This window comes from Monopterus albus, unplaced genomic scaffold (assembly GCF_001952655.1).
Source record: "Monopterus albus unplaced genomic scaffold, M_albus_1.0 scaffold80.1, whole genome shotgun sequence".
Classification (NCBI taxonomy): domain Eukaryota; kingdom Metazoa; phylum Chordata; class Actinopteri; order Synbranchiformes; family Synbranchidae; genus Monopterus; species Monopterus albus.
The window spans coordinates 1,247,227-1,261,868 of record NW_018127960.1 but is presented as its reverse complement, the minus strand read 5'-3'; the positions used below and the strand labels follow the sequence as shown (position 1 = coordinate 1,261,868).

At 41.3% G+C, this 14,642-nt stretch overlaps 1 protein-coding gene across 6 annotated transcripts in view; it reads right to left on the bottom strand.

Moving 5' to 3' along the window:
• Positions 1-14,642, bottom strand: part of nrg3a (neuregulin 3a) — a 308,448-nt gene that overhangs the window by 101,015 nt on the left and 192,791 nt on the right. For all 6 annotated transcript variants that reach the window (XM_020606690.1, XM_020606688.1, XM_020606687.1 and 3 more), the window contains one exon: positions 12,920-13,049. In XM_020606690.1, the coding sequence (XP_020462346.1) occupies positions 12,920-13,049 (130 nt within the window). The remainder of the gene's footprint in view (positions 1-12,919; positions 13,050-14,642) is intronic.

The following is a 14,642-nucleotide window of genomic DNA, read 5'->3' as shown; positions in this document are numbered from 1 at the left end:
TACAGTCTCAGGATGCTGGACTTGGGGTGAAACCTGCCGTGCATTGTAAGGAGCTTCCTTGTCTTGATGTCAGTGGCCTCTATCTCCTCCTTTGGCCAGCTTATTATGCCAGCAGGGTACCTGATGACCGGCAGGGCATAGGTGTTAATTGCCCGGACTTTGTTCTTTCCATTCAGCTGACTTCTCAGGACTTGCCTTACTCTCTGCAGGTACTTGGTAGATGCTGCTTTCCTTGCGGCTTCTTCCTTGAGCTTTTATATATACTGTATATTCTGCCTTCACAAAAGTGCCAAAGCCAACATAGCACAGGGGGAAACCTTAAAAGAAACATTTTAGAAAATTTTGTAATTAGCACGTTCCAGTGCTGGGACTGTCAGCAACACAACGATAATCATGTACATGTATATCTTTGGCACATCCCTCGGGCCCAGAGCACAACCTTAAGTTGTATTCACAGCTGAGTTTGTTCTCACTGTTTCACAATGCAAAGCCAGTACTCCAGCTCCATTTGAGAATGAAAGTTTGATGAAGCACTAATTATCCAGTCCCAGTGCAAAAATACAGTAACATTCAGGATGGTGCCCGTCAGTGCAGATAAATAAAGTCAGAAGTGTGGATCTCATGTGTGTTCTTTGCTAGCCAGCTGGACATTTGTTTAGCAACATGACAACATTCACCAGAGCTGAATGAGTTGGCTTTATGCAAATATGCCAAATTATGCCTTTCCACTTTTACTATTAAAATGATATCTTAATTAATCCTGGGACTTAGACTGCAGAAAATACAAATCAGTCCATTTAAAATTTTCAGGTCATAATTATTGCACAAGGTGGTAGTTTTTTTTTAATTAATTAATCTGTTCTGCAGGGGTAACACGTGAGATTAAAGCATATAAAAGACCAAATTAGCTCCACTTTCGTTATTTCTGACCCTGTAGCTCATTACTTGAACCTGGTGACTTTTCCTACTACTTTACTTTCTCTCCTTGCTCAGTGAAGGACAGGAAGACAGCAGTCAGAGACCTCCAGCTCGAAGGAGGTTAAGTTTAAAATGTAAGGGAAGTCAAAGCATAATTTTCTAATATTTGACACAGCATGGAAAATGATGCAGCTGGTCCTCCAAAGACTAAAAATGTGGGTTATCAATGTACTAACTAGACACTTAGCAATATTTTCTTCTGTTGGTCAAGTGGGGAACCCTCACAGGAAAACTACCATTCGTGAGCCAATTAAGTTTTAGAAGCCTTGTAAGGGTACAGTACCTCCAGTTCTCCAGTTTGTGAGGCAATGAATGCCCCCAGGAGAAGATATTTAGTTTGTTTTTTTTTACCAGGAAATTTTGTGCTAACCAATGAAGTCTTTGCAGCAAAAAGAGAAACAGTGCACATGTGAAGAAAACCTTGAATGTAACAAAAACTCAGTAGGCTTCTGCTTTTAGGCTCCAAAGAGGAAACATACAGAGAGACACACAAAGGAACATAGACTTGTTAAATGGTCCCAGCAGGGTGTTTTCTGCAGCTGCGTCCCAATTTTATACGACATATTAACTGTATCTAGGTTTTCAGTTTGCTGTGCGTTCACCCTGGGAATCTGACAAAAGTAAGTAAGTGTGAAATGTCAACATGCAGACTAAATTTGGTTGATTTTTTTAAGCAAAGCTGGATGCAATTGTACCATAATTCAATGCTGGGAGCCAAATTAAAACCACTTATGGATAATAGTTTACAAAAGAATAACAGAGGCTAGAATCAAAACACTTAGTTAGTTTCATCTGTCCAGCTTAGGTAGTGCAGTAAAGGTGTAAACACCTCCACTGATGAGATGAGAATGATATACAGTATATAAACACAAGGGTGTGTGTTTGTGTTTCTTTATGAGGATCAGTTTTTAGACCTCTGAAGAGGGGGCGGTTTTAGAAATTGAGGGTTAGAGTTGGGTCCCCTCTCCTCTCACAGATATGGCAGTTGTACACTAAATTTCTCTGCAGATACAATCTCTCCCACTGACTGAGAAGTGTAGAAAGGTGCACAAAGCACAAACACTTATCTCCAGCTAGCTCACTCCATTCACTCCACTACTCATCCATGTGCTCTTCTTTTTCCTTGGTAACAAAGCTGACACCTGACAGACATCAGGCAGACCTACAGTGCAGCATGACATCTCCTGGCAGATGCTGGATCCAACCTATAGCCTACATGACCATAGCTGTGAGATGGACACTTCTATATGCACGGTCTCAGCCTGAAGCAAAGCATTGGGAGGCTGCAACCCTGAAATAGTTTCTCTACTCTTGGAAGGGCACAAACAGCCCTGCAGTAAACAACAAAAAGAAAGAAAATATAATGGCTCCATTACTGGCCATGTTTCTGCAGCACATGATTATCTTTTTATAGCCAGCAGTGTATATGTAAACACATAAACATGAACACCAACGCTCACACTTACACTCTCACCCAGATCACATACAGTACATACACACTCTACACATTCTAAAAAAAAATTGCATGCAGGAAGAAACATATGCATGTGCAGATTGAAAAGCACTGATTAGAGATTATATGAAATGTCTGTTGAATTTTTGATTACATTGAAACAAGTGATTCCAGCATTTTACCATTTTCAGTTGGTGGTTTAAACTCTCCCTCAGTTGATTCAGCTTTCATGACTCAAAGGCAATACAGAACAAGTTATGACTCATCAGCATGAGTCATGGTTCATATTAATTGGTACTGATTCTGTAAAATGTTACATTTTCATTGTTATTTCTAAAAATACTGCTGCTATTACTACAGTGTGTGTTGGAATTTAAGCCATTTAGTCTCATTTTCTCTGTGCACTGTGAACGGGAGATAGAAATTTTACTCACTGTACACATTCATTTTGAAATATACACGCATACATGTTCATTCTTTGTTGTGACCATGAGTCAAAACAGTAAAAAAAAAGCCCAATTATGCTTTCAGAATTATAATGCTACTTGTCCAAAATCCAAGTGCTGGTTAAGATCTTACTTAACCAGCACTTGGATGCATCTTGGACATTTTTCAGATTTCACCCTTGCCTTCTACAGTACCTGGCAGTGGGTGAACATGTACTTAAGTTCTCCAAACCTCAAGTGCAAGTATCAGGACAGACCCAATCTGTCCGTTGCAATTTACAGACTGACTTTCTGGTTCAGGTCTGACCTCCAGTTCATACTCTAGCTGTGTCTGTACACAGCAATGAAAGATGATAACCAGCATCACTGCTATGCTCCCTTTCAGTTTTAGTGAACTAATCTCTTTCTTTCTTTCTTTTAATGACTTGCTGGCCATGTTTTCATTAGCTCTAGACTTGATTGTAATGCTCTGTTTATTGAGATTTCCTCAGTGTTTCTGTCTAAATGACTGGTGCTCTCAAACAGGAGCGTGTAACTCCGATTTTAGCCTCACTTCACTGACTCCGTGTTAAATGCAGGATTGTTTTAAAAATATTGGTTTTTAAAGCTCTTCATGATCTGGCACCACTCTACAGCATATACTGCACCAGAGCCTCATATCGCTGTAAGACCTGTTAGATCCTGTGACCAAATGCTCTTGAGAGCTCCTACTGTCGGTTGAGGTTAAGATACTGGGGTGGCAGAGCCGTCTCAGCGGTGACCCCTACAATCTGGAATATACTACTTGATATTAGAACTGCCCATGCTTAGGACACGTTTCCAAGACTTTTAAAGAATCTCTCGCTCTCTCGAGTGTTCAACACTGGCTTACTGTGGTTTTGTCTATTGTCTTTTGGATTTGAAGGTTCAACGTTAACCTTGGGAAGAGTGGCATCATGTGGAGCATGTGTTCAATTAAATGTCACATCTTCAGTTGTGAATGGAGGTTTGTGATGATGTTTCAAGTTTTAGTCACAGCTATTTTAATATCTTTACATATTACAAACAAAACTGCAGTGATAACAAAAGGGCTACTTAGAAAAACATATTAAATGTTACATTTTACTCAAACATTGTGACTCATGGATCAGCAGCATTTCACCTGGCAGGTTTTGGATTTCCAGGTAAGATTTAGTTGTCAGTAAGTGGAAGAAGGCAGCCTAACGGGACAGTTACAGAGCCTGTTTGAAGAAGTCAAAATGACCGTTAGTTGAACGTCAGCGTGACAGTGACCTTGATCAGATTTGAAATGGAGACGCATTAAATATTCATGAACACTTAGGGGAGGATGAGGTGCAAGAGTGAGCCGCTGTGTGTAGACACAGTGTTTCATGTACGTGAAGCATGTGGGTGCTGGGTGCATACGCCGCATGTGTGCTTCTAGTGCGAGCGTGATCAAGCTGGACTCTTCTGAAAACACACAGGGGGAGGGTTGCTTCTTGTTAGTGTGGGAGACAGACTTGTCTGGGCTCAGGGCACTGCTGCCATTTCACAGTGAAGTGCACTACAGTAAAACACACATCAGCAGGCTGTTTTAGCTCCCAGGTAACACTGGGACTCCAGTCCTGCTTAATATTGCAGACACAGCTTGTCTTCAGTTATTCTCTCTTTTCTATTATTCCTCTGTCTCTTTCAATCTCTGTCCCTCCTTCTGGTTTTCACTTGTTAGTCTTTTCTCAGCAATCCTTTATGTAAATATATATTTTGGTCTACAATGTATTCTTTTCACTGTCATATTAGTTTTCCTTCTCTCTCTTCATGCTTGTTGAAGATCACCATTGTTCCAGAGTTCAGTTGATGGGGAAATATCTCCCAACGTAGGCATGCAAAATTACACTGACTTTAAAGCAGCTCAATAATTTCCTCCATTTTTTTCTTTTATATACAGTATAAAATAAATAAATAAATAAAAAATCAACAGTACTTCTCAGTGCTCTCTTCTTATATTTATTCAGAGTTCTCTCTCTTGCAGGAGGGGGCAACACAATTTCAGACAAAGTTTCTGAGGGAAAAGGAGGGTTCATTTGCATATATTTGCATCTTATTAACACATTAAACCTGCTGAATTGAAAGGGTTGCCTTGATGAGCAACATCACCAAATTACTGTTTGTCTCACTTCCCCACTCTTCTCTTCCCCCATCTTCTCGCCATCTCCTGACTGTCTTCGGCTTCTCCTCTGAGTTACTGTATGTGTTTGTGTGTATTTGCACATCATTACAGAAAATAATGCTGGACTATCCCTCAACCTTTCATGTGCCCACACTACTCTCTCGGTCTTCTGCCTTCTCTTTTTCTGCTACTTGCATTTTGTTTCTCACCACAAGGTCATGGTTAGGTCTCCACTGTTTCCTCGGGGCATCAGTTATAGGTTTGGCAGGGCTTTCAAACATTTGCAGTTTCTAAATGAGAAAGATTGCTGATTTATGTAATGAAATACAGTCTGGAAGCAAAATTCTCTTTTCTACCTCTCCATTCAGTGTGTTTATTTCCATGAAACTATTCCTATTTTTCAAAAGCTGGACCACAGCCCAGTCTATAACTTTGCCAGCTGGATGGGGCAAAACATCTAGGGCAGTTTATGATTCATTGCACATTATAGAAAAGAGCATCATGAAACCACATTAATATTGTTGAGTATCTAGAGTCTACTATTAAGTTGGAACATCTCTCTTGGCATCTCCTTAACCCCACCGTCCTGCCAGGGTCCAGCCTAGGCTCATGCCAAAGACCGTGCAAACACACTGAGCGGAGATGGAGCCAAACAATGCTCAAGATATCTAGAATATTTCTATTTGATGGAATTAAGCAACCATAAAAGCATGCAGGCTTAGCTAATGCTTCTTTATGTAAAACAAATGCTAGCTTACATAATAGTTGCATCAAATGTCATTAGTGTCATGCAAAAGGTGCATTTCCGTTCTTTAATTGCCTCTGTTAAGCTTTGTGCAGTTTCTTTACTTTCTAGAATTAGTGCACCCTCCTTTGGGAAACCATAAACATTAAAACAGAAATAAAACCAAAATTTTAATTACTTAGTCATTCTTACATTGTTTTATCTGACTGCTTTAGCATATTCTTTATCGACGTGTCTTTAAAACCTGCAGTTGGCATCATCAGGGCCCATTAGCTACCGGCTGTGAGGGTTATACACAGGAAAATGTCACTGTGATTAATGATTGTAAATTATCTACGTGTTATTATTCATAATAGAGTTGAAGACGATGACTAGCTGTTAAGACTACGGCCAGCACTGCACACCCCAGTTGTCGGTTTCCTGTCACTTTCTTTCAAAATCAAACCATGTCTGTTGTCACCAGTGCAACACTGCAGCAGCTTCTGGTCTCGCAGTTTGAATTCTCATTATAGCTTGAACAGATTCAGTCCAATTTTTTTCTATTTATTACTTTTCCCAAATGAGCATATTTACAACAATGTGTTTGTCATAAGGAGACTGAGTATTGTAAAAGCAAAACAATGGGCTAAAATAGGCTGAAGCCTGTTGAGGGGAATAACGGGTGATTATTTGATTTGTTGTTAATACAAAAGTGTATGCTGATTTGTGAAGCTTTAAGGCAAAGAAAACAAGCCACTGTGGCATTTCTTTTCATTTCTATTCAAGTACACGATCTATTTAAAAAAGGAATACGAATCAACAATGATAAAGAAAAAGTCTGACAGTATACACTGATGGCTGATTCCTCTGTACTGCATTGACTTCCCTTTATACAACACCCTGACTGAACTGCCAAGAGATCATTAAGCCTTCACTGTGTGCTAATTAATTCAGCACACACTGACGTTTGGCCACCGTCGCTCACATTCAACTCCTCTCAGTAACCATGTCCCCACAAAAAGCACTTATTGCTTGTTTCCTGGTTTACATTAGTCTTCCGCCTTCTCTGGCTCCCTCCCATTTTCTGTTTTCCGTTCCCGGGCACGCCGAGTGCTCCCTCTTTGCATCTCGAAGAATTCATTCACCGTAACGGCGCCTTCTAGCCACAATATGTGGTCTCTTATCTGTTTAATTTTCCCCTACCTCGAAAGCATGCCACGGCATCAGCCTTGTTTATTACTGTCAGAGAGACACCAGTCAAGGTCCCACTGGTGTGTCATTATTATCGCACAGATGGCATTGAGGGTTGAGAGAGATAGACACGCAACAGAGACAGAGCGATGGGAAACAGAGGGAGGGAGGGCAGGTTAAGGAAAAACCAGGAAGAGAGTGAATGACTGAGAAAAGAAATATTCCATTTTAAGAGCAACCAGATGGTTTTCTGAATTTAAGCAGGAGTAGATCTAATGTCTTTTCCTGTAATGTTAATACACTTTTACACCACCGTGTCTACAGACACACAAACAGGCACTTTAGCATCCCATACACTCCCATATACTGGGCATTTGACACACCTTTATCCCAGAGGCTTTCTCCTGCCAAGGTAAATCCCTGCAGACAGAAACAATTTTGCACAGAATGCAGTGACCTCTCCTTTACTCTTGCTATACTCACTAGTGGAATGTCAAGGGTCTCTCTGGGTTACAGACACATTCAGAGGTGTGTTTGTGAGAGTGGCTGCACATGCCCAGTGGAGAGAGTTCAGGATCTTGAGAGCAACATTTTCTCACTCAGGGGAAACTGCTCATGTTAGTTTCAGTTTGGTCACTGACAAATTTCTCTTGAGTTTAGAGGATGTAGTATGTTCATGAGCCAGTAAGCATTGATTTGGTATTTGCATTTAAAAAGATATTTAATATCTTTAATAGGCACAGTGGTTAGCGCTGTTGCCTCACAGTGAGAAGGTTCTGGGTTCGGGACCCACCCAGGACCTTTCTGTGTGGAGTTTGCATGTTCTCCCCGTGCTTGCGTGGGTTCTCTCCGGGTGCTCCAGCTTCCTCCCACAGTCCAAAGACATGCAGCTTAGGTTGATTGGTGTCTCTAAATTGCCCATAGGAGTGCGTGTGTGTGGTTGTTCATCTATGTGTTAGCCCTGCGATGGATTGGCGACCTGTCCAGGGTGTACCCCGCCGTCGCCCGATTGCCGGCCGGGATTGGCTCCAGCTAATTCCCCCCACCGTGACCCTGTTCAGGGACTAAGCGGTAGAAAATGAATGAATATCTTTAATAGCACGTCAAGACATTTTGCTTTGTCACTATGGATTACTGGGTGTAGACTGCTTGGCAGAAAGTTTTTAATTTATTCTACAACACAGTAAACTGTGTCTACTTGCAGTTTAGATGTGTTGTTTTTCGTTTGATGCATGCTTCCCTTTAGCTGGCTTTCCACTGTGTGTATGAGCAAGGTAATGTTGTGCATTCCACCAAGCAGCTACTCTTTGCACCTATGAGGCCCAAGTCAATCTGGTGGTGCTGGTCCGTGGCTGAACACTTTAGAAAAGCTGAAGGTTACCCAGCAAAGAAAAGGCTAGAGTCCTGAGAGACAGGAGGGAGGATGAGGAGGACTGTGAGTGAAAGGAGGAGGATTACACAATGAAGAGAAGTGGACTGTCTGCTGCACAGCCAATAATAATATGTTGATATTGAGATGTATCAATGTTAAGGACCTTTCAAATGAGTGGGATGATGCAAAAAATAGGAATGGATGACTAGTAAGGGACAAGAGAAGCAGGCAACGGCATAAATGATGACATTCAGGAAGACAGAGGTTTTAATCATGAAGCAAAATTGCTGAGAAAACGAAAGGTGAAAAATGGCTTTCTTAAATTTGAGGTACATCAGTAAACATCACACTGCCCTTTAACTATAGCAATCAGTGTCTTAAACGCTCACTGCTGTTTATCATTTCTGTTCACAAATATACTACAGTTAACATGCTCCTAATCAGTTTCAGACTGGACTGCAATGAGTAGGAAAAATGTTTACTCACATTACTGACATCAGTTCTCACAGCAGCCATGCTTCCTTCACCTGCTACCTGCAGGAGGATTCTACAACTGATTTCCTGAAGAAGACCCTCAGTTGGAGAGGTCAGTATTATGACCTGCCACAGTCAGGGTCAACATCTTCGTTTCTAACGCACAAACTGTGCCAAGGTGCGTGTGTGAGTGTGTGTGTGTGTGTGCCTTTGTACTGCTTAAACCTGGGGCCGAAATATGTTAACACACTCACATTGTGGGGACTCGGAATACCTTTGTGGGAACCAGCCTCACTGAATTTTAGGGTGGCAACATGGTAAAAGGTTAGGTGTTAGGATCAGGGTTAGGGTTTGGCAAATAGTGGTTACGGTTAAGATTAGGATAAGTCTACAGAAACTGAATGTAAGTCAATGTAAAGTCCCCACAAGGAGTGAAAACAGCATTTTGTGTGTGTGTGCCATACACCAGTCTCTGCCCTCTAGAGAGTGTCTCTGTCAGACCCAAGCCCCACTGACAGGGGCTTTGTGAGGATCTCTTCCAAACCCCTGCTACCTCCTCCTGCCAGGCGAGATTGCCTTTCTGTCGCTCTGGAATAGCCTCTTAACAGAGGGCAACGAGACAGGGTTTGCCATGCCTTGTTGCTAACTGCACTGAGGGAAACCCTCTTTGTCTGGTCACTCCAGCAAGAGCTAATAAATAATAAACAGGCCAGAAATGGAATTCAATGCAAATCCAAAGTAAAGAAGTAAAGTCAAACAGGGGACGCATTATTCAGTGAGCCATCTCTTCCTCTTCAAAACCATTAGTTCATGTGGTTATAGGGTGTGAGTGGAGTGATGGGGAGGGCAGTTAGGAGGACTGCAGCCCATCTCAGCTGACACTGGGCGAGAGGCGGGGTAGAGTTGGCCAGTCTATCACAGGTGATAGACACATATAGAGTCAGACAGCCGGTCATGCTCACATTCACACCAGCATGGTTTGATAGTCGGTGCCCCACAGAGAAAGGTGACGTGTCTGCCTGCGTGAGGCGACAGTGCTAACCGCTGCATCACTGTCAGCCTGCACCTCACCAAAACCCAGAGCATGACAGCAGAGAGAGAGCTCAGAGGATAACCAAGTAGCAAATGGCAGATATTTAAACAGACATTATTTGAACCACTAATTACACTAAAACTATCATTAGAGTATTTATTCTCTTTGAGAAAATCCAGCTAAGCCAAAAAATAATTAATCAAATTCAGCATCACATACTTTCATAAGTGAATGCCTTGGCCTCTTGCCATGTTCTGAAAATGTTATCTTAGCACACTGACTAATTTACTGGTTAGCTGAGCAGTAATGATTGAATGCCTGATTATATTGCCCAAAGCACGACGGGAGGATGTGTGTGTGTGTGTGTGTGTGTGATATTGTGTCAGTGTTTGTGAGCAAATGAGCAGTTCCTATGACTCACACCGAATCCCTCCATTCTCTACATCTGTCCCCACAGGTTGACAAACACAACCGCTGCACACCGACGATGCTAAAAAGAGCTCTGGTTTTACAACTGGTCGACAATGGCAGTTGATACGTGAGTGATGACTGTTTGGAGAAAAATCACAGTGAAAAGGATCAAGTTTTATCTCACAAATAAAAATGATTCATTCTGTGACAAATAATGCCACAACCCGGCTCAATTTATCCACATTAAACATTCAGATTGATCTTGCTTTTACAACTTGGTTTGTCTCAATTTGCTGTAAACACAAGTTGAATCAGATTATACATTGATCTTGTGCCGGGTCGGAAGTTTGTCACTTGGTTGATGAGGGACAATTGGTTTCTACTAGCATGTCAAATGAAGGACAATACATCCTACATTTTATTTTATGGTGAATTTTAGTGGTATTTAGTCACTTTAGGGCCTCACTCAGAAGTACATTGATTCATTAAATCTTAGTTTAATTCCAAAGTTCCATAGTATGAAACATTACCCTTTCTAAACTCTACATGTGGCTTTTTAAGTAAAGTACTAAACACACTTAGTTTTACTGTATGATCTTCCCTGCTGTCATTCAGATTCAGAGCAGATGCCAAATTGGTTGATGGCCCACATCTTTCTTTTAGAAAGCTCATTGCCACACGATTAAGCGGTAGAAATCTGTTTGGTGCATATTATTTTCTCCTCTGTACCTCAGCACACACATTAACATGCACAGACAGTGTGTTAAAAGCTGTCCCAGCGTACATCGCAAACCTTCGCTCTTTAACAGCTATGCTTGTCCACAGATGACGTTGTCATGACAACGGAAGCGAGTAGGAGAGGACGGCAACAGCCCTTCCCCATCTCAAACTTCTCATCCGCCTACACTTTGGTTTTTCTCTCCCACACTGTTTTCTGCCTCTCTTATCCTGCTTCCCCTTCTCTCTTTCAACTCTAATCGTTTCTATGCAGACTTTGGCTGACTTTTGACTGGATTACACATTGCATAAGATAAACTGAAGTGAGTAACCCTAAGTGCATTCACTTAAGCAGTCTGTTCTCCTTCTGGCTTCCTAGAGCTGAAGGATTTCTTAAAGTTCACGTAAACAAGACACCAGGTTTTCATCAGGGTAGGGAACTGGAGAACCACGGTTGGCAGAGGAAGATTTTTGCTCTAGAGCCCTGATCGTTTTCCTAAAGTGTCTGCTCTCTCACTGTAGGTCCTCACGCCCTAGCAAAACAAAACCAAACCTTATCCAAAGTCATAACTATACTTTGTGCATCTGTGCAGCAACAGACCTTCGCAACTATGTGAATGTATTATTTGATCATATGAAAGAGGGTGGTCTGAGTGTGCACTTTGTTTTAGAGTGTATTAGAGACTTGATACGCCTTAAATAAGTATGGTTCCAAAAAAAGGTTGAGACTGGGAAGAAATCTGATCACTGGCCCTGCAGCCACCAGTTCACTGGTCATGTACACACTGACAAATGTCTTGTGTAAACAGGTTTTCTCCAGTAATCTGGTTTGTGTGCATGCATATCATAATGAAATGTGTGTTGTGTTCATGTTCTGTCCACATATTCTCAATTTAGTGAATCTCATTGAGCCAAAACACACCCCTCATTATCACACACACACACATGGATGTATACTTGTAGCCCAGGGGAGGTGAAACAGGCTCTTTGAAAAACAGGTCAGGTGGAAGTCCTGCAGTTACATTTTTGGAAGAAGTTGTTTTGGGACTTAATTAGTAAGGGGCCCCAGATTTGAATGGGCTAAGTGCCCATGAGCTCTCCTCTTAAATCTGGGGCACGCATGCATAAAATGGGAGGACCCATACACACACATACGAACACACACTCAGGTTATAGACACATGCAGTATACGTGCACAGCTGCACACTGAACTGTGGAAACTCTTTCCATACAGTATATCAAGGTTTTCAGAAGAGACAGCTCAGATAGCTATCTGCCAACATCAAATATAGAATGAAAGGAATACTTCACAGTAAATCTCTTGAGCATCAAATGCTCTGTATGCTTGAAACCTGGCTCTGATAACTTGCTTTTGGATTCCCAGCAGTTACTACAGGTTCCAACAGTGAGTCACACCAAAAGTCTCTATAGAAACATTTCAAACCATTTCTATATTATTACTTACTTCTCAGATGTTGCTATTCATTTCAAACAACCACTTTTTTACTAATCAAGCACTGCTGTAAAAGTGCTATCCAGCATAGCTTTAGAATAGCATGGCAACTGTACAACATGAAGAAGGTTAGGGTTAATGGTAGAGAAGCAGATCATTGTCTCTTTCTGGGCTGTAACTCAAAGTCACCACCTCCATCAAGGCATAAACTACACATTCTTTAGAGCCAGCTTCTAAACCTACAGATGTGGCCAGTGTCTGCTATTCAAGGGATTTTCGATGGAATAGTTCTTAATGTTAAAGGGATATTCCTTCATTGATTATAATGGACACTTTCATTTCAATTTTTACATACTCAACAACATCTAATTCAAAGTCTCATCACAGTCGATCATACACAAAACAACCGCAATGCAAACATCCCGAGCATACGACATATTTACTAATAGATGCTCTAAGAAGGATGAAGCATAAGTATTAAGAGCAGGATGGGGCAGTCAAATAATATGATGACTTACTTGCAGTGCTTGTGAGGCCCACTGAGCGTCTCGATGACAAAGCATTCACCACCATTCAGACAGTAGGCCAGATCCTTCTCATGACATGGCTTGAAGTGTTCAGAGTGTAATGGAGGGACAGTTGGAGATGCTGCAGATCAAACAAAGAAACTATCGTTAGTCATATTCAACCTCTTAAAAAAATCAGCCTGTAGTTCAGAAAAACATCAGTGGAGTTGTCTTTTCACTCTACAGTTCTGCAAATAAATCATTTCATTCAGAATTGCAGTAGAAATGTACATCAAGTCAGTTTTCTGCAGAGGGTACCTACTCTCCACTCAAGGATCCATAACAAGAGTCTGCTACTGTCACATAACACACTGCACATTCTGAATAACACACTATTGTTTGTTTGGACTCGGCAAAGTCATGAGCAAAAGATGGATGGTGGACAGGTAATAATCTGTCCTACAGTGATTAATACTCCATGGTCACAGGAGTGCTACTGGAGAGTTTGACTTCTCCCAGCGATTTATCACTGCATGCACGGCTGATTGTGGACAGTACACACTTCTAGAGGACTCTGATCAAAGTAAATTAATGGACGATCTAATAATTGAAATTAATATATGAATCATATGAAGCAGTTTAAGAGAAATGGTAACAGACTTGAGATTTAAAAAAGTCCAAAATGAATGGCATTCTGAGCATATTTGCACTTGTTGAGAGTAATTTATAAAAGAAAAAGATCTGAGAGTTCATTCAACAGTGGTACTTGAAAGTCTGAGATGCAGTGGGTCAGATGTGTGGAGAAATCTGCACCACAGATGATGCTCTCATAATGCCAGAGCGGACAGCTGATGGTTTCCTCTTTGCTTACAAATGGAAAATGAGTGCGCTACAAGCTCTCATTAGCTGAACCTCAGCCATGTTTTTAAAATATAGTGATGAGCCAGAACTTTATGCTTCAGGGATTAAAAATCTTTTTTTATTCACAGGATCCTGTTATTACCACTGTTCTACTGATTATTCTATTAGGTCTTCCTGTAATGCTGTGTGTAAGATACATCTAAATGAAGTGAAAATTTCTCAGTTAACATATTAAGAGATTAATAATAAAGAGTATTTGCATGTGGGGTTGGGAAACAGACACTATTTCAACATGGCCTCAGATTCCTTAGTCAGCAGCGTAAGCTATGTGTGTGGCGAGCTGGCGAGTGAAGTTATGAGCTGATGGCTGCTGATTGGGCTCCAGGGATCTTCAGCAACCCTTGGTAATTGGCAGGTGAGGGACTGGTTTCCATGTGAGAAGGGAGGTTAGGTCAGCACTGAGACATGGCTTTATTAGCTGAGAATGTCAGCAGGTTGGACAAAATGGATCTGAATCAAAGCAATAGCTTGTAAAGGGCTGTTTGATAAGCTAGCTATTCTTTCACTTTTGAGCAGGTCAGCACTTTTAAATCTTAATTAGTTTCTTTGAAACTACAACCACTACACTATATTAAAAGGAAACACCACTGATTGTACACACGGAGAGCAGTTTTTGTCTTGTCATGCACAACCTGTGAAAACAGTGTCTTCTGTGGCTCTGCAGCAGCTTCAGATTGAGAGCGTGGCATTCTCTCTTTACTTGTGTCTGTTAGGATTTGTTCAGTGGACATACAACAACAAATCACTGGAGTAACCCTTCAACCCAAGTGACAAACTAAGGTAGCATGAATTTTTTTTTTTTTTTTGTAAGCTT